Consider the following 21,647-nt stretch of genomic DNA (forward strand, 5'->3'; position numbering starts at 1 on the left):
ATATACCTAGCAAATGCCTGCCCACTGGGAGTGAAACTCCATCTAGAAGGTGTGGGAATCTTCTAGTTTCACCAAGGAACAGAGTTGGCCCCCCTTCAGGAGGTGTGTTAGCAGGCGTTCCGGTACCAAACACATAGCGCGTCACTTTAGCAGAAAGTTTTAGCTGGTTTGATTGTGGTTTGCATATAGAATCATAACAGCTTTTTATGCAAAAACAAATCGTACGAAAACCGTGGTTTTATCATCCGTCCGAGGTCACAGGTGCAGTGAGTTATGAAAAACCAGTTACTTATCACAGATCTCAGGCATGGATGTAGTTGGGGCTGCATGCTAAGCTACAGAGCGTCAAGGTCAGGGCAACATTAGGCAAGAGCTAGAAACATTCGCAACATGATTGGCTAAAAATCAAAGAGTGTGTTCAGTATTTCCATTGTACTTCTAGTCATAAAACAACCATTTTGGCAAATAGCATGTCCTTTGGTTTGGGATCATTTTGTTGATAATTTTGAGTGTTATTATTTAATTAATTGATCAAATATTCAATAGTAGATAATACGGTGTGTTGGTATATAATATATTTAGTTGCACTACCCGAAGTGTAAAGTATTAAAATGACATTTAGATGGCAGACCTCTATGGTTGACTTTAGTGTTGTTTCTCAAAAAGGACATAAAAATGGCCACGGCTTGAGGTTGTTAATTATGGGAAAGTGACCTTTCTGAAAGTGCTTGCATGATTTTCTATAGGACCACGGACGGTAATTATTTGTCCATGTCAGATACCCTTGGAGCACGCTCACTGGGGGATTAGGTTGGAGATTGCCTGTGATTACAAACTGTGGTTACAAAAGCCTGTATTCAGGGGAGCAGGCAGATGCTGGCTTCTTATCTGAATATGTTTTAATAGATTTTAACCTTGCTAGGATCCCGGCGCACCAAGATCATTTGCATTGCTTCTGACATGGTAAAAAAAAACTGTATACAGCTCTGATGTACTAATTATACTCAGGATAATGCATTAAATATGTTAGCTCTAAATCAGATTTTGGAGCGCAATGTGCCCAATGTATGGTGCAAACGCAATCAGTTAGCCGTTTTCTAGTGCCAACCTCCCCTAAAAGGTCATTGATCCAGTACCTCGCAAGCAGCCAGGGTGGCCTCTAGGTTATAATAGGAGAAGCTGGCTTGTTCTTTGTTACTGGTAAAGACTTTCACTGCATCAAAAGTGGAGTGTCAAAAATGGCGAGAATCTCAATGATCCCACACAAGGTGTACAAGTGTGCCCTGATTGTCATTTCTTTTCAGGAAGTTTCGATGTCAGTGAATCATATTCTAAGGAAATGAGATAGGGTTCATTGCACTGCTTATAACATATTGAATGGTATGAGTTGTGATGTGACATTTGTCAAAGAGGTTTGACAGGAGTACATGGTTTTCCAAGTGACTGCTGACACATGTAAAATCAGGCCTTCATCAAACCAGGCCCAGGCTGTTTAAAAGTAATAAGGAAGGGGTAACTTCATAACCCTCCCTAATAATGATAATAATAATAATAATCTCTGAATCTGTGAATGTGTCATGGAAATGATTATTCATTGTATACATTTTTACCAGGTGTTGTTAATTTGATGCTTTGTATGACATGATAACATGGATGCTGAAAGGTTATCAGTAACACAAGTGTGTTCTGATCTTGATCAAAAGTTTCAGGACTGAGGAAGAAACTAGAATGTTTGTGTGAAGAAATGAAGAAATTAGACCATTTGCCACATGTGCAGTAAGATGTGAATGTTGGAGGTTAATAGCCCTGTTTGAGTAGTATGATGTCCCCTTTGTTGAGGAGAATAGTGGGTGTTCTTACTTTGGTGTGGGATGCATATGGATTTCCTTAACTGTTGCAGAGGAAGTAAACCAAAAGGGAAAAGTTGTGATAGAAAACATGGGCTTTATCAACACCAAAGGGAAAATACTGTAGCTGACTAAAAGGGACTTCTGAAGCAGCTGTTTATCTAATATAAAATTAAAAAAAAAAACTATGTAGTATAATCTCTGATTCAAAGGTATGCATCTTAAAGGTTACATTAATGGCTTTTTGTTGGAGCAGAGACGCAGTAGAGAGATGATTGTATGAAATCCTAAAAAAACAACATGTCAAAGCAGTCTTTAAAATAAATCTGCTGAGCTGCAGTCTGTCAAACTCTCTTACTACTAGACGGGATCGATCACAAGTTGTACAATCCAACTGACACATGCACACTCGTCTTGACGACCTTGTCTGCGAGGCTTATTTTTCCACCTGGGATTGCCACCACTAACCTTCGAGCAGACATTGTCTTGTGGTCTGGATCAGCACGCCTTGTTCATATGGTAGAGTTAACAGTGCCATGGTTTTTGGTTTTAAAAAACTAATACAATCAATAAACTATTTGTTAAACCCAGGAAATTGTCTGTGAAATCCTTCAGCAAGTATCTGGACATGGGTGGGCATTCCTTATCCATTGTATCCCACCCAGACATCTTGAAGATACAACACAGTACATGCATGGTGGCATCATAGCTCAGTATTGGTGCTGTCTGTCTTGCACAAGTGGTTGCAGTATATTGATGTGTACTGATGTTTTCACAATAATGGTAACAGAACAATTTTCAAGATTTCCAACAATTTGCCTTTGCAATGCAAGTGTACACAATCACTGATATCTGACTGTGACTAACCAGCATGTAAAACCAAACTGTTACACCCCAAGTAACCTAAAATCACACATCAATATATGGCTGTGGGTGCCGTGAACAAAAATACTGATTGGTCAACACAGGAATTGTCATTGATTTTACACAATTAAAGTGAGTTTGTGAATGTTTTATTGTATGATGGTAGGTTTTATTTTTTATTTTTTTTGTTTTTGTATCATGCTCTCTGTAGCCCCGTCTAGATTGTGCGCTGTGAAGCCAAATGAGTGCAGAAATGAACTTTTCTGTGGCTGCTTAGATAACACGCAGATTTATAAACAATATTTTTACCTGTTCTGCGGCATGGGTTTGCATTGGAAATTGGAACTTTTCGTACTGCATGTTATTTGAGGTTGAGATATGACCAATAATTCTCGCAAGGACTTTTAAGTATCATTCATTATTGTGAGATACTATAAGAACCAAAACAAAACCTATGAACACAATAAATAAAAGATAATATAATGTAGTACGAACTCATTCTAAAGTAAATAGAAAACCTTTTAGGACACCCATGAGCTCAGCTGCTACAGTATCTGTAGGCTACCTTCAGTCATTAGAGGGATTTATAAAATGCCCTGAGACCCAGACTCTTGATTGAGGCTTGAACAAAAAGGAATATTACTTTAAAATATATTTTTTGAATGACAAAAATTGCCAAACAACTAAAGGCACACTGCTAAAGACTACAGACTGCATGTTGCATTGCTGATTTCAAAATGTTTTGTTTGTAAGATGTTACTATGGCTCTTGATGGTCTCTCCACTGAGCTGTTCAGTAATCATTTGTAATACTCATTCGCATCTGTCAAAAATATCCTTTTCAGCCTGTCTAATTTAAATGTTTCAGTCTTTTAAAATGTGATGTATGCTTTTTCAGCTTCTCTGCTGCAGATGTTATTTCCAAAGGTCATAAAATATCTCAAATACAATGTAATTTTAGCTCTTCCATATTATAGAATTGTGGAACATTTAGATTCTATAAAAAAAAGAAAAATCTCTTCTTAAAGGGTTCACATAATATTGTTTTACACTACACAAGATTTTGATAGACGGTTGAGGTATGAAGCAAAGTTATTTACTCTAAATCAGTATTTTTCTTAAAGGAAAAAAAAACACGAAATACAATTCCAAAAGAAATAAGAAACAATATAAGACTACTGTACTTACAGTATAAGCCACTTAATGAAAGATCTGCATTTTAGTATCTTTTATTGGATGTTTTTTCCCTTTCTGAAAAGCATTATGCAAATAATAAGTATGTGCAGTTGTATTATTCTACTGCTAATGTCAGTATTTCTCTTTTGCACATTGTTGTGTTTAATGGCCTAGATTTTCATTTTAAACATATTTAGGATATGATCTTTCCAACGTGCATACAATGACACATGTATCCAGTGTGTATTTAAGTTGTGGTTGTGTTTAGACTCCAGTCTGAGGTTGTGAAGATGTGACTCACTTTCTGTGAGTTGCATGGGTAAATGTTACATATTGTTGGCAGACGATTCTAACTGTTATTGATACAGTCTGGTCAGTGGTTCCCAAACATTGTAGAGATTTGTGATGCCTTTTCATGTGTACAGTAGATTTGTGTGTGTGTGTGTGTGTTGAACTTGCCTAATTCAGTAATGTAGGGAATATTTTCAGATGGGCACTATGTTACTTGCTCTCTCTTCTATGTCTATATCATGTCTATGATGATTAAGTTGTGTTGTGCTTCATACTATTTTGATAGGTCTGCTAGAGTATTGTTCTTCATGTACAGTGTCTTTGCCAGAAGAAGCTTCAGAGATAGCTAATGGGACTGTAGCGACAATAAATAACATGCCACCAGGGGGCTGTCAGTGCAGTCTCAAAAATAAATAAATCCATTATGTTTTAAAACAAACAAATGTAAGAGACAACAATTAGTATGATTATTACTAATTCCACAAATATGTACCTATGACATGCAAATGCTAAATGACTCCAGTTTCAAAGGCGGAACAGCCTACCCTGCATTATGAAAGAGCTACACCTTCAGGCTGAAAACACTTTAGTTGTTAATGCTTTGTGCCATCCTGCACAATTTTGCAATCCTGTACATACACACACACACACACACACACACACACTGTACCTTAGATCTATTGGCCAAGATTTTTAAAAACCAGTGTTATTGTATCGAACTCGTGGCATAGTAATGGGAGCTTTAGTAGCAAGTGATTTTCAAACGAAGTGTGTTATTTAAATCAATCCGTTAATGCTTTGAAATTGAGTCGATGCGGTCGTTAAAGAATGCATTTCTTGTTAAAAAGCTTAATTGTTGCAGGTCACTTACATCATTTCCTGTCTCAACAACTAGATAAGGGGAACTCGTTAATCAAAATGCATGTTAACGAGATGAAGAAAAATTAATGGAAGCATAATTCGCCACCAGCGAGCAGCAGCCACATGGAAATAAAAAAAATAATGGGAATACCTATGTTGTTTATAATTTGTAAACTTAATTTAAAATAGTGCATTTTGTAATGCAGAATGTGCATTTATTTAGAACATTTCACCAGTAAAATGCTGATTTACAATTAGCTGGCGTGTGGGTAAAAATCGGACACCACTGATTTAAAAAAAATAATAATTAAGCCCCATTAGTCACTTACCCTCATTTGGGGGGATATTTTGCCACAGCTTACTATATAATCTTTTATTGTGCAATCTTTGGTTTAAAAAGAAAATACCGTAAGCCAGCCTTGTAAATCAGTTAGAATTTATTCTTATGATGTCATCTACATTTGCATGTATTTTAGTATGTATGATTGTAGGCTATCAAAACGTGTGTTTCAAGTGCCATAGGTGTTTGTAGTTGTTAGTTATTATACATGTATACCCTGTATGCAACACTTCATTATATATTTATTAAGCTTTTAAAAAATTACACTAAAACTCCAAAGACACATTGCAAATCCGTAATCACCTAAGGAAACTTTATTGCAATATCTAATATGCCGTTTTCTATGCCAAGATTTCAGTTGTAAAATCTGCAGTAGCGGTCAGCTGTCATGTAGTGTACTTATGTAGAATTAAAATAGGCTACAGTTGCTTTGATAATTTCTTGGTAGTAACATTACACTGGGTGCAAATAACGCTGTATCATTTTAGCAATAGAACAAACGTTCCATAAGGTTACAAATTCTTAAAATAAGTGAATAAATCTCATTCATAACCACAAGTATAGAAAAGGCTAAAATATTTTCATAACTACAAATATTGAATTATTGAGGTAATCTATATGAAATTAACCCTGGTCCTGTACACTCTCTGTATTGTCGGCATCACAGACGTGTTCTGTTAAATGTCTGTTTCAAGGTGAGTTATACACTCTTTTGCCAATTAAAATCCTTTTTTTTCAAATGCAAATTAACTCCTGGTAAATGATGACAATTAACACAGATTTGCTTTTAAATTCCCACGCAAACAAAAGAAATAGTTGCAAGAAGCAGTGCTCATTAAGATATTAACATTATTTCATTAATCAACATAATTTCAAAAATCACATTAGGACAATTATATAGTAATGAAATAGGCACAACGGAAATGCCAAAATCAATGCTGCATACCAATTTCTTGATTCACATTGGAGTTATCATTTATGAACTTTTGAAAATCCTGCCCATTGGGTCTTGTAAAAACAAAACAAACATACAAATTCAAATGTGTTGTCATAGAAGGTTTTATTTAAATTCCTTTTTTTTTCTTTTTTTGCTTATATGTTATATGTTTGAAAGCTGAAAGTGTGAATTATAAGGAGGTTTAAAGGGAGAAAAAATATCCTTCCAAAGAGAAGAGCTGGATTTTTTTTCATCTAAATAGTCCATATATAATTCATGTGCCTGGTGCTGGACACCTATGGTGGAGCTTTTACTGGTATCAAAAATTATAATCCACACTAGCAAGATCCCGCAATGACAACCAAATATAGCTTGCTAATGTTACAGTATTTAAAAAGAGTCTTCTTGATTTGTCATAAACAGGGCAATATTTCTGGAGAAATTCTTACAAACGGTAATATGAATCAACCCTTCTTCTCCACAAACCCCACCTGTACACTCTAATTAGAGGATGCGTAATCATTTTAAATACAATGATTCTATACCATTGACAGAAAAAAAGGGTTTTGATCAGTAAACCTGGACAATCAAAATACAGACAGTAAAACGTAACAAGCATAAACAGTGAAATGGATATAAGAACATCAATTGTGATAAACAGTCAAAATGATAATTCTATAACAAATAAACTGAGTACATGATTTGCTGACAGATGCATATCAGTGCGTTTGTCAATGACAAACTGTGAACCAGACAGTAAATGAACATGCCAGTAATTTATTGACATGATTTACTTATAGCAAAGCTCTATAATGACTAGAATGTCTCGGTCATCTCAGTGTATGCTTACTAAGGCTTTGAAAGGAAGCCAGGAGAAATACATAACTGGAATAGACTGGATTTGTAAATGCATTTCCTTGACCTGCAAGTGAACTGTTTATATCGAGGATTAGGGAGAAATATGGACAAGAATCCTAAAAAGGCAACATTGATTTTTTTTTTCTCACTGTAAACCATACTACCAATTTTAAAGAAAATCACATGACCTTACATGATGTAGAATGTTCCAATTGGAACAAACTTGGCAAGAACATACAACAGAGGTATTTTTTCCTTTAAAGGAGTATTTGAAAGATAACATAATTGCCACACTAACAAAGCATTAACTTGCTGATAACCTACTTAAAGAAATGATACAAACGAGGCAAAGACAATTCAATTCAAATGATTTTCTTAAGTGCGCAGCTTGTATTATGTGAATGATTGCAATTAAATTGCATGTTAAATTCCTTCGCTGTTTAGTGCATAAAGACTTAGCAGATATAAAAAAGTAAAAAGACGTACCTTCCATGGTCAATGCTTTACAAATGCTTGAACTTGCTAAGTTTACATGAAACCTGTAAATGTGATATTGTGTGCCATCATTGCTCAAGTGCTATGGCAATGCAAGGAATACAGATGCCTGAGTGTCTGGTTTTATGTGAAAGTGAAGGACTTATGAATTCTTTCTCCCAGCATCAAAAAAGCAAATATAGGACAGAGCTAAATAGTTAAGTTGTCTTTGAATTATGCATTATCCTCTCCCAATCTTACATAGAACTCGCATATGGTACTTCTCTAATTAATCAGTCAAATATGGTGTGACAGCTCATACAGTGCTCACTGTTGCACAGAACTAGTTTATACTACTGTAGCATGAGCGTGGCTCCAACTCCATTGCAGTATCACTATAACGCAAAGCAAATATATATGCTCTCAAACAAGTTTCTGACATTGTGCTTGGTTTGATGCATTCTGTTCAGTTATAACTAATAATAATATAAATAAATCGTCTTAAACTTCTATATTAACTTTTGTTTGTACTTCTTTGTTTCACTTAAACATGACATTACATTGTGTCTGTCTAAAATATTGTTAAATAAATAAGTACAATATAAAGTGAAACACCTATTGGACTAAATTGCTTCAAGTTTTATTTACCACAATAAAGTCTATAAATGCCATTTTTTGGTGTTATAAAGGCAAGGCAAACTCTTCTGGGAGTAAACAGGTTTTAAAAATAATACACGTGCACAGTTCTCTACATATTGACATGTGCTGTCACACATTGAGTCTGCTGGAAGTTTAAAGCAAAGCAGTGGGAAGCAAATCAAACCAAAAGCACACATTGTATTATTCATTCCAGCTTTTCCATTGTTCTAAATTATTTACTATAAATGTGTGTCCATCAATTTGCATTAAATTGTAGTGTTTGGATTGTGTGAGCTCAGCTTTAAGAAGTGCCCAGCTCCATCTCACAGTCCCCTTTGTGTCTCCCATTGTTTTAAATTATATAGAGTATAATGGAGATGTTGGTTGTTCTTCCACGGACAGTGGTTGCCATGAATATTGCACGACTTCACATCTTTTAGGCTTTCTTATCAGGTTTTATCATCACACTGCAGTTAAAGTGTTAAATTTAATGAAAGAAAGCTTCAGTATTATTATACTGTATTTCACAACACATCCACTTTTTTTTTCCTGGTATTGTCTCTTCCACATTGCTGCAAGACAGTAAGCTGCAGCTTTTAGTACCAGGTATCTGCAAAAATTGCTTTGTAATATCTGCATATTCCAAATTGAAGAATGAAATGCATGTTATCTACCATATAGCTTACTGTTGTATACCTTAGGAACAATGCTTCAACAAAGTATAACTAAAATTTTCCTCATTGAATGATTTTTTTTTTCAATTTCAGTAATCTGTTTAGAAAATGGATTGCAAATATTTCACATATGGATCAACGATAATAACCCCAGTGCTGCGATCAGTTATTGAGATTTTTGTTCTGCTGGATGTCTACTCATTAACGCATGTAGGGGGGTTTGGCCTGATTTGTATTGCTGGCGCATTTTGTGTCTTCAGGCAGCTTCCGTGCAATTGTTACATGATTCCATTAAACAATCCTTTAAAATGTAACAAAACACTAATTCAATTATGTGTGTGTGTTTTTTTTTTATAAAATGTAGCCATTAGGCAATACAGAGGTAATCAATAAATACATCATCCATAATGCTTTAAAAAACAAGTGAAATGCATGAAGTGTGTTATAATATCCTCCAGGTATCCAGTCTGGTAGAGTGCAGTATTGCAGAAAATATTTGATGTTTTGTTTATGAAACAAAGTTAAGTGAATAAGTGTGATAGCTCAAGAACTGTAGTGCTTATTAGAAACGGAAAAAAAAATTCAATTGAGCACATACATCTTGTTTTCCATTAGCGTTCTTGTTAATGTATATTAGACAATACTTACTGTAGACACAGCCTTATGCACAGTCTCGTTCTACCACCCTAATGAAACATGCCTAATGTTGTGCTTCTCTTTCAGAGACTGTCTTTAAATTGCACAAGACGAGGGAAGTGCTCTCCACCTGACGTCAGCTCTGTGCAGACACAAGGCGATGTCGACTTCTTTGCAAACCAACTAGGAATTCCAACAATAGAGTTTGCATATCAGGAGACAAAAACAGGAGAGGTAATAATGTTCTTGGATCCGATGCATGCTTCTATGTGGAATAAACATAAAAACACAATTCTAGACTAGGAGTGTGCCGAGTAATGGCTATAAATTAGTGTCCAGTGTGAACACATATTACTTGACTACAATGCTTGTTACATACTCGTTTTTAAGAGCACTGCTGACCTCTAATGGTAAAAATACACATTAAGATATCAAAACAATGAACATCCCTGTCAAATAAGTGCACTGTGCACTGTCTTCACGTCCAATTTTTTACGTTTGTTTTGTTTTAGCCCTGCCAACTTCTAAGTACATCCTTCTAGACCTGTTTTTTTTTTTGTTTTTAGGTTTTATAATTTAATACACATTGATTAAAAATCCAGTGGACAGATGCTGGAGGTATGTCTACTCTGGAATATGAGTGTGTGACATGCTTAGCAAGCTCTCTTATAAAGAATGTAGTTTTACGCTGGCAAAACAAAATGCTGAAAATATACTTCATTCCTGTCTAAATGCCTGTCCCTGCATCCGTGCCATGTTCCCTGGAGCCTTCAGTTGTTGTTGCTATGCAACAAATGCAGAAGTATAAGTACGACCCCAGTTTTTGTTACTATACCTTACCATGGGCAATACAGGAATATTATATAACAAACATTTATTTAACAAGAAACACAAGTGGCAAGCCAAAATTTTGTGTTATCAGATTCCCATTAAACGTTTACTACCTGTGTGCTACAATTAAGTTCTAGGCAGTGCAATTAGACAATTATTTTCTACAGACTTGTATAGTACATTAGTAGTGGGACGTTTTTGTAAAAGAGAGGATATCTAGTTTTGGTAATCATCTCTAACCACAAGAAATGAGTGATAGTGGCTGGTGAAAACCTGATGTTGCTTTAGAAATGAATATGTGTTTAAATATATGGAACACCATTTGAAAGCTTCACACTTTCATCACTACAGTAAGTAACTTTACAGCAAGACTGCAATAACTAATTACATTGTCTTTACTGTATGCTGAAACATAAATTATTATCCCAGGCTTAACAGCAATATTGGGATAACTACTGAAGCAGAAATAGAAGTGTGTATATATATATATATATATATATATATATATATATATATATATATATATATATATATAGAGAGAGAGAGAGAGAGAGAGAGAGAGAGAGAGAGAGAGAGAGGTATATTGGATTAGATTACTGGTCAGCTTTTTTATTGAAGTTCTCTTACATGGACCTGCATACAGACTTGAAATTTTGAAAGTGTTAAGGGTCCCTGTTTTTCATTGTAATGAAATTATGAAGAAAAAAAAACTCACTCATTAACACCTACCAATAAAATAAGCATATTATATTTACTTTGGAGTATTTTAAAATAGTCTTGAAAAATAAGAAGGTAAATTGTTTTATTATTTATCTGGCAAAAAAAAAAAAAAAAAAAGTAGGTTTCTAATAGAAAAACAGCAGGGGTATTAATGAAAAGGAAAAAAATAAACCCAGATGTTCCCTGATGAAGAATGTAGTGTTTATGACAGGATTGTGGTCTAGTGCACACATCTTTTTCCATTCAGCAGCTGTTCCATATTCTTGTTTTCATAGACCTGCATCCAATATTCCATCTATAGGGTGCAGCACAAAAATTGTGTATCATTATGCTTTAATTTCTGAACAGAATTGAGTTTCAGAAACTAAAAATCACGATACTGTATCAGAAATACAAAACGTTACGGTTTATAGATTGCATGGACAGTATGTTTGGCATTTTCAAAAAAGCAAATTACAAAACTGTAATTATTTTGTTGTGGGAGTCTTTACCATATACAATGGGGTACCCAATATACGGACTACAGTCTGAATCTGGACCGCAAGTACATTTTGACCAGACAGCCAAGTCATATGCGAGGGTACAGTAGGTGTCGCTGTGATAGTATAGTAACTAGCAGATACTTGATGCGAGGTATGAATGAAACAAAAGATACAACAAGCCAACAGTATTAGCAGCTCAAATGAAGTGAAACTCGTTGGCTGCTGTGGCCTGTTTTGTAAGCGTCAACATATCCCTTGGGTAATAAAACAACCGTCATTAGTCATTATTTTGAACATACACAATTAAGATACAATTTTCATACCTTGTGGTACGAGTTCAAAAAATTGCACTTCACAAAAAACAAGAAAACATTGACAGTACCGGTGATATAAAGCCCATTTTTGTTAAGTAGTTTTGCCAAGCTGATAAAAAAATATTACTGGTAAAACAAACAATACAATGCTATTTTTAAAAACACATACTAGTCCACGCATATTTTTGTTACTTTGGTACTCCTGACTCAGGGAAAGCACACAATATGGTAGTACTGTACTAGTCGTGTGTACGAAACCTCACTTTGCAAGCAATGGTAGCGCAACGGACAGAACCCCAGCCACGACAGATATCGCATTTCTCCACAATCCACCAAAATGTGCAATGTGTGCAAAGCTTAGCAATGTATGCTGATTGCTGATTATATCGGCGATTAAAATTGTCAGATTCTGCGATCCAAGTCAGGCAGTTCAAATGTTTCCTGTCTTAAGTACCTGCAATTTGCATTATGTGTGCAGATATTCGTTCTCCAAGATGAAAATTATTAATATTAATATGAGTGTTCTGTTCTGACAGATGCAAATCTTTGTGTCTCTGTATTGCTCTTGCTGAGCTCACTTGTAACTCAAGGCCCTTCTATGGTTATGGCAGGGAAAGAACTCACGCAGTAATAAGTCACTAAAGAAGGCAGACTAGTAAAAATGAGACAGTTTTGAGTCCCCCCAAAAACTCCTTTAAATCTCTCAAACCACCAACATGTATAAAAACTATATTTGTGTAGCTCTGTGTTTGTTTGTCGGTATGGGGATGGGGGTGAAAATGTGCTCCGTTCCTTGACCTTTCTGCAGTGGCAGAAATGAGTGGGAAAACAAGCTTGTTAATTGAGGTGCAGGACATTTGTTTATTTAGTGGCAGACTTTTTAAATTTAATATTTTACTCACTATAGCTAAGCTTACACATTCCAAACAATCATCCTTCATTTACCCGTAAAAACTCTCTACTGCACAGTACTGCTGAGTGGCATGGAAGTCCAGAATGGAGCTATCAAGCTGAAAGACATCCAAAACCTTCTCCTGTTCATCATACAAATCTACTATACAGTTTTTAAATTATGCTAGAACCATACATGTTGTGCTAGTGTAAAAACAATAATGACCATTTACATTTCATTACTCTGCCTGCTCAATTATTCATCTCTCTCTCTGCTCATGGTGTTATGTACGTAATGCCAGTGTAGGGGCTAGAAACAAGTAGGTCCTTTGCTTTTAAAGGTGAATTAACATCACTTGGGGTTGATTATAATGCTTCAGTTTCAATTGGCTGGTTCTCTTTTATTCTTAAAGAAAGGCGTTGTACCATTTCAATTTGTTTACTCTTTTTATTTATTTTTTTATACTTGCCTTATTACAGAATTGTCACCTTGCTCATACTTGCTCAGAGGTAACATATGCTAGTGACTTTTAATAAGTATTGCAAATGTACATGCAGAACAATATTAAGTGATGATTAAGGACACATTAGGTATTAGACATGTGGAGGCAGTGTGGTCCAGTGGTTAAAGTCCAAGGCTTGTAACCAGAAGGTCACCGGTTCAAATACCGCCTCTGCTACGGACTGACTCACTGTGTGACCCTGAGCAAGTCATGTAACCTTCTTGTGCTCCATCCTGCAGATGAGATGTTAAATCAATGTCTTATTGTAAGTGAATCCATATAGTCACAGCCTACCCCTGCGCTTTGTGATGCTGGTCCACTATGAAAGGCGCTATATAAAGATATATATATACACACACCTCTTTATTTTTATATATACAGTACTGTGCAAAAGTTTTAGGCAGGTGTGAAACATACAGCGAAAGTCATCAAGAACTACCTTCAGTGTAAAGAAGAACAAGGAGTCCTGGAAGTGATGGTCTGGCCCCCACAGAGCCCTGATCTCAAAATCATCGAGTCTGCCTGGGAATACATGAAGAGAGAGAAGCAACTGAGGCTGCCTAAATCCACAGCAGAACTGTAGAAGATTTTTCTTCTGTTCACTCACTTTGCATTTTGTTAATTGATAAATATAAACTATTAACATGTCTATTTTTGAAAGCATTCTTACTTTACAGCATTGTTTCACACCTGCCTAAAACTTTTGCACAGTAATAATGGCCAATCCTGGTTCTGGAGACCCACAATCCTTCAGGTGTTCTGTGTCTCTTTAAATCATCAATGGCCAAAGACATAGGAAACATATTTGACCAATTAAGAAACAATTGGTTGAATTAAATAACTGAGAACAAAAACCAGAAGGCCCTGCAGGACCAGGATTGGCCACCCCTGTATAAAGTGTTAGTTTAACATGTTGAGGTCTGTAAGTGTTAACATGAAGTTGGTGTTACCTACTGCTTGTCCATGCATATGTTGTATTTACATTAGCGGATTGATACATTGGAACAACATATGCTCTTCTTAGCTGGTGTGAGTCCCACCATTAGTTACCGGTTGGGTCATCTATTTTTTTTTCTTATGCGATTCCATATGCTTAATTGCCAAATTGTATTGATCAGACTGAAATAAGCCTTTCATTTGAGATTGTAGTATGCATCCCCTCTGCACATGCACTGGTCTATAGCTTCTGCATAGTCACACTGGCCGATTCAACGTATGTATTTAGATTACATCAACAGAAAAAACAAAAAAAGGAAACATACAGTAATCCATTGAGCCACCTTCCTGTGAAGGTTGCTTGAAGATCAATCATCACATTTCTTTAAGCAATCAGGCATCTTCCATTGCTGTTCCTGTCACAGCATTTGACAGACTTCAATGCATGCAACATGTCAAGCTAAAGCACAGGTTGAATTGACACTCTCTGACAGATTTATTTTTTTCCCCCATTTTCTATATTAATTTTTCTCTGCTCTATTTTTGTTTTTGCATTTATTCAGTAAATACTACAATGCCTTTCTGTTTGTAGTTTATTAATTTAAATTATTAACCAAACACCGTTGTTATATAATAGTTATACAATAATTACAAATATTGCAATGCCTGTTTTTCTTATTACAGTTTTCAAATGTAATTTTCTGCACCTGTCTCTAGCTGCAAGACTGAAACCATATAAATACAAGGATAATATCAGTTATTTTGGTTCTTCACCTTTTTTTTTAACGTTCATTCAGAATATGCAAATATTTAAAACACTATACTGCTGGGGACATGTGTACATTATAACATTGTTTTCTACTAGTTATTACTGTTTGCTATAATTGAAAGAGCCAGTATCCTGTCTTTGCAGATAAAGGCCCCCTTTCACTGCTACTTTTGAAAACAAGTCAAATGTTATTTCAAGTAGCACTTTGAAAATACATGAAGGATTTGCGCAAGCAACCCTGCAGAAGGCTGAATCTCTCCAAAATAGGAAAACAAGAGAACGACATGTACAACACTATGAAGGTTAAACTACAAAACTTGGTCTTTAAGAGTAGATTTTTAGAGTAGCTATAGTTCAAAGGGAAATTAAATATAAAATTAACAGAAATTGGGACACAAGAGGCTATAGTGGCAAAATGTTGAGGTTGTCCTTATTAGGTGCTCAATTTAGTGCTGGTGACAGCACCATTTTTTCTCTCCTGTTGTGGCAGCTGTTTGCTGCCAGTGTGGTGCTGTATCAGTCATCGTCTCTGTAGTATGTACTGTTTTTGAGTGCTTTTTTTATTCTGTCGTCTCAGGTTTTCTTTTCTTATGTTTCGGTAGATTCTGCATTTTTTTCTGCTGTTATTGACAAAGAGATACATTATATAAGTTGTCAAAACCGAAAAAGGCCACTTGCAGCGGCCATTTAAATGTCATATACACAATGGGAAAATACATCAGTAAAATGAACAAAAATAAAATGAACAGTACATACATAAGCTACATTTTTTGCCTGCAAAAAAACATCAGTGACTATTAGATACTAGCCATATGCAGTACCATATAGCACAATGTGATTGTGTATGATTACTTTAAACCTACAAGTACTGAAATGTAAGTTATATTATACAAAGGGAGATAAGGCATTATATTCTTTCCCTTTTCCTATCTGTACAGTGATTTTAGTCAGCTAGCTTAATATATAAGATGAGGCAACATTTAGCCAAATAGATTGCTGTTCAACTAAAGTGACCGGAATCATACAGTGCAGAATAACAAATACTTTAACTCAATGTAAGCTTTGTGCTTTTAATATTAACAAGCTTTAGCGTGTGGCAAAATACTGTGTTTCAGAAGTCATCTGTAATGAACCAGTTTATAGTCAGATAACTCCTGTAACGGTTAACAAAACTGCATATCACAGTGACTTCAGTTTCACCGTGGAGGGTGCCATATTTCAACATTTGTGTAGCTGGCTGTGGCTACCACTGTACAATGATTCCCCATTATTCATGTAAAAGATATAGGAATTGATATTTTAAAACAGTGCATTTGTTAAACTGTACTGCATACAATGACTCTGTAATTAAGCAGTATTTGATTACACAGAACAAACTTTTCATTAATTAAAAAAATATTGACATTGGATTCAGCATTTTATTTGGCTATTCCTCAGACAAGCCTTTAAAAGCACTGGGATTAGCAATCCCAACACCTCAGGCCTATAGTCTGTAACACTACCTACTGATGCAGAGATAAAGAGGTGTACTAGTAGGGCACTTAGACCAGACAACATGGTTTAATTATGTGAAAAGGCTAGAGAGAGGCTGCATGAGAGGTAGTAGTGTCTCTGGAAACCCATGGCAGTTGCGACCAGACCAACTGGAAACAAGTAAATAAAGACAGCCTTTACCAAGGCCACTACCATTTGTTTAAATGAAAAGAAACAGAGAGAGAAAAGAGAACAAAAGAGAGATACATTTTTGCAACAAGGAGATGGGGTGTATTAGAGTATGCTGTTATTCATTTAGACTTAATAAAACACTTCCAAACTAATTTCACTTTTACAAGTACGGTGACCATGGAAATGAAAAATATTTGTCTCATTTGTAATTCAGTTTAGCACAATTGGGTCATTTTCTCACCAGGTTAAGATTGTGCCATGCACATTTCTTCAAGGTGATTAATGACAAGGGGACTAAACGGCTCAGTGGTTTGAAGTCATTACCATTCTCTATAAAGATTCAACTTAAAATCCTGCTTACCCTGAAAATAAATGTGTTTGCCAATGTCAGTTCAGTCCCCAGTTGACAAAACTATTGCATAGTTAAACTTATTTGGCTGCCCTTGTATCTGCACTTAGAGAGCGGTGTTTACTATAGCTGACAATAGAATTGTGTATATATTAAACTGTATTAATCCAGGTATTGAACTTGGTCATAAGAACATAAGAAAATTTACAAATGAGAGGAGGCCATTTGGCCCATCTTGCTTGTTTGGTTGTTTGTAGCTTATTGTTCCCAGAATCTCATCAAGCAACTTCTTGAAGAAATCCCAGAGTGTCAACTTCAGCAACATTACTGAGGAGTTGATTCCAAGCTCCCACAATTTGCTGGTAGAGATTATTTATTATGGGTTTATAGAGACGTGCCTACTGACATGCAAGAACCTTACGCAGTCACAGCCTGTCAGAAGCAGCAAACATACTACAAAAGGACAAACAGTAGAGAGTCAACAGCGTCAGAAAATAAGATCAAGTTGTAAAAAAAAAAAAAAACTAGGCTAGTCATTAAGGATGGCTTGTTTAAACAAAAAAAGCTATCAATATTTCTGAGGCCAGGAGATAAGTTGTTCCAGGCAATGAAGAACGATTTGCTTGTGCTCAGTGGACATGACAGTAAACCTGTAAAAATAAATAAATAATTTCTGAGTAAATGACAAAAGATACAATGCAGTGAATATATATATATATATATATATATATATATATATATATATATATATATATATATATATATATAAAAAATTAATTTCGAAACAAAATGTACAAAACAAGTAACTTTTGTTTTTTTCACCAAAACAAAAAAATCCAGCGTCTTAACCACTGTGCAAAACAACTGTTTACAGCGCATGCATTAGTGGTTAGAGATCTTCAACCTACAGAACAGAATCTGCAATGGCAGTGCATCAAACAACATTGCCCATTCATTACACATAGTACAAGCATATCAAAACTGCAATATTACTTTTTAAAAGTTCCATACTATGTATTACTTGACCTATGTTAGGGTTAAAATCTAAACACAATTAAGCTCATACACTAATCATGTTGGGACTTGCTGCCCAAATTAGACAAGTAGCTATCGAATAATGTAACAATTTAGAATGAGCCATCAACTCATTATGTTTTAGGACATCATCCTTTGCAGATAGTTGATAGTTAAATCAATTAATTAACACCAATGGGCTTGTGGTCCACACAAAAATGGGACTGAATGGAAAAAGATCTGAAGTAATTTATTTAGAGATTGGAAGTCTAATGTTCAATCGAAGTGCAATCAAAAGTAAGCCATTGTTTCAAAAGAGGCAAGTCAATGACTTTCAAATTATCCTGGTTTTATATTAAAAAACACAAAGAAGGAGAGGAGGAGGTGGGGAGAAACGATGATCATGGATACAAATGAGACATGTAGTTTTATGGAAAAAAACAATTCAATATTGATGGCTTTGCACAAGCTATTTTTTGTGTGTGCTAGAAACAAAATGTGTCATTAGGAACTCAACTGGCAGAAATGCAGCACTGTGCAAGAAACCACAGAGAACGTTAATGGATAGGCAGGAAAGAAAAACAAGCCCAGTATATGTGTAACAAAATTATCAGAGCCACAGAGCCCAGGGAGTGGGTATGACTGAAGGCAGATGGATAACATTTTGAACAGTATATGGTGTATTACTCGATGCAAGGTCTATCAATGCTGTAGCTTCGGCAGTCATTTATTTTTCTCCTACAAGTACTATGTACCCCATTCTTCACTGATACTGCAACGAGGGAAGGGGTGGTTCCATAAGTAATTTAAAATGATTACAACTCAGAATTTTCACTATACAATTAGCCACTAAATAAGCATTGAAGAAGCATTATGTAAAATAGTATGTAACATTAATTAATTCCCCGTCTGCAATGGATACATAATGCATTACATATACCTCTTTTTTTAGTTTCCAAGACTTTTTCAGTTTTAAATGCCTTTCCCTTTTAATATTATAGTATTTTCTTTAAACTTCTGCCAAATCTTTTTTTATGCTAATTTATGGGTATAATGCAAAGTTGCAAGCTCTTTTCACCAGCCAGGGTCCCATTAGTGTTCTGCTATTCAGAAACCGAGAGACCTATGGGGAACACACTTTGCATTCCGGCCTGATAAATTATACTCAATGAAAAGTCTGTATTTTGGCTGTGTCCCAAATGAATCCATGTTAGACGAAAGAGAAAGATGCAAATGTTTGCTTTTCAAGACAGTAACCGAGCCACTAGGAATTCTTACATGTAAATAGTAAAAACGAGGTTTGTAAGACAATTCCTTGTGCAGTGCTTTTACAGTATAACAGTGAGACAAGATGATAAAATGCATTACAAATCCTGGTAGTGCGGTCCTTTTTTTTAATATAATGTAAAGATGTTTATGTTGATGGAAAGGAACCAGACAATCTGATGTATCATATAAAAGGTGAAGTAACATTGCCAGTTTTTTGGAGCATCACATTTGCCCCATATCATATTTGGATTTTGTTAAAGACTGTCGCTGTATTTGTTGGTGCTTGTTCAAGCAGGAGAAGTTATTGTTTTTATACTTTATAGCAGGATGTATAAAAAGTGCTTAAAGCTATAAATTCCTGAAAAATGTAATATAGCAGTCACCCTATAATTAAGCCTACGCTAGATTATCAATCCAACAGGATTTAAAATGATTTACACTGTCTTAGACTGTTAATATACTGTAAATATGTATCTCTACAATTGCTATTTTAAATATTATATTGCTAAAACCATAGATGGTCACTACTCTGAACTAACTGAGGTTCAAACACAAATCAGCGTATTGTACAGTCCTGTTCATTGTGTATTTGCTCATACAGCCTTTACCTCCTTACCAAGTAGAATATAAATAAAAGTCCTAGCTACAACACTTTATCTCAATGTCGCTGGGCCCATGCTGGCCACTGTGGGGGATAGGTCAAAGATCAGCCTATCAGACTGATGGAACAGTTGCTTTGTTTTTGGAAGCATGAACTTGCTTGTGCCTTCGAACCCAGCTGGAACATCAACATCTGGACAAGAAGAGAATTTGAAGTGCCTTTAAAGCCAGTGGCATAGAAAATCTTTTACATAAACTCCTGGAGTAAGAAGTAATGTACACTTTTAAGAAATACAATAGATACATAAACACAGTGAAATAAAGGCTCAAGTAATTTAGTTTAGTAACCGAAAACATAGCAATGGTCAGTTAATTGTGGTTGCTGTTTCACACATTGTCCCAAAAACTGCAGTAAAGTGAGTGTCAATCTCAGGTGCTAATACCTCGGAAGTTAGTCTATGCTGTAGTGGTAGGATGAAATAGCCCCACCAATGATAAATTAAACTACCTGCAACTGAACCACATCCCCGCTGCCCCAGTGTGGGTCATATAAATAGCATCTGTAAACAGCTCCTTGCCTTCGTTAGTTCTGTTGTCTACGCTGTGTGTGACATGTGACAGACGGCTTCCCACTCAAGACAAGGTTACACAGCTGAAGGTTTATTACCAAGGAACGGGGTCTTAATGAATGCTGGGCTTTTCATACATGAAGCTGCTACCAGAAAACATTTGTTCCAAGGTTTCTTTGCTATACCTTTCAGGTACTTGAAAAAAAAAGCAACAATACTCTGTATTGATAAGTTCTAGCGTTTATCAATTATTCTTTCTTTTTTTTTTTTTTTTTTTTACATCGGTGGAACTAGTTGAATTTCATTGGGCACAATCAATCACAAACCACTTAGTGCAAGTCTGTGCAATAGGTCCAATGCATGAAAGTAATTAGCCAAGCCTCACAAAGCTATTCTAGTTAATCAACTGCAATGTTCTTTACATTCTCAACCCTCTGCTGTAAAAGTCGCAACAGTGGTACAAATAAAATCCAGTGTTCTTATGAAGATGAACAGTCTCTGGAGTGTAAATGCACATGGCACACTTCATCCAGTCTGGATTGCATACCCCCACATGATAATGAATGAGAACCATGAAAATGGTTAGAAATCCCCCCCAAAATGCAGGAGGGGTGGGGGGTGGGGGGTAACAGTCATGTGAATGAGCAGCACAACTGCAGCTAGTGCTCAACAGGGAACAGACTTGTCAGTATTGGTAGGTTCAGGAATACATCAACCTGTCTAGGAGCTCCTGTCACGTTCATAATGGGGAGGGTTCCTCTGTCAAATTAGTCCATGTTTGTGTTCTGTGATTGGGTTTGTTTTTTTTGTTTTTTTGGTTACTCTGGATTTAGCATGGAAGTGGACATGATTGTGTTGGGACTATGTCTGGCACATGGTTTAGTGAGTAGTCAGTGGAGTATAAACATATTAGGCACATCACTGGTCTCTTCTACGGGTGAGAAGTGTACATTACATATAAAGCAAGTTCCTCCTATAAAAATAGAATTAGAAAATATAAAATAAAAATCAACCAAACTACAATAAATATAATGATCTGTGCTTTGTACACATTGATTTGAAATATGCAGAAAGAAAAAGTTGCTTCACTCCGGTTTTACCCTAATGGTCAGGCCATGTGACCTTCCCCTTAGCCTTGA

At 35.7% G+C, this 21,647-nt stretch overlaps 1 protein-coding gene across 1 annotated transcript in view; it reads left to right on the forward strand.

The window, feature by feature from the left end:
- Nucleotides 1-21,647, forward strand: part of LOC121322539 (inactive N-acetylated-alpha-linked acidic dipeptidase-like protein 2) — a 300,815-nt gene that overhangs the window by 232,346 nt on the left and 46,822 nt on the right. The window contains exon 10 of the mRNA XM_041262641.1: nucleotides 9,684-9,830. Within this exon, the coding sequence (XP_041118575.1) occupies nucleotides 9,684-9,830 (147 nt within the window). The remainder of the gene's footprint in view (nucleotides 1-9,683; nucleotides 9,831-21,647) is intronic.

This window comes from Polyodon spathula, chromosome 11 (assembly GCF_017654505.1).
Source record: "Polyodon spathula isolate WHYD16114869_AA chromosome 11, ASM1765450v1, whole genome shotgun sequence".
Lineage (NCBI taxonomy): Eukaryota > Metazoa > Chordata > Actinopteri > Acipenseriformes > Polyodontidae > Polyodon > Polyodon spathula.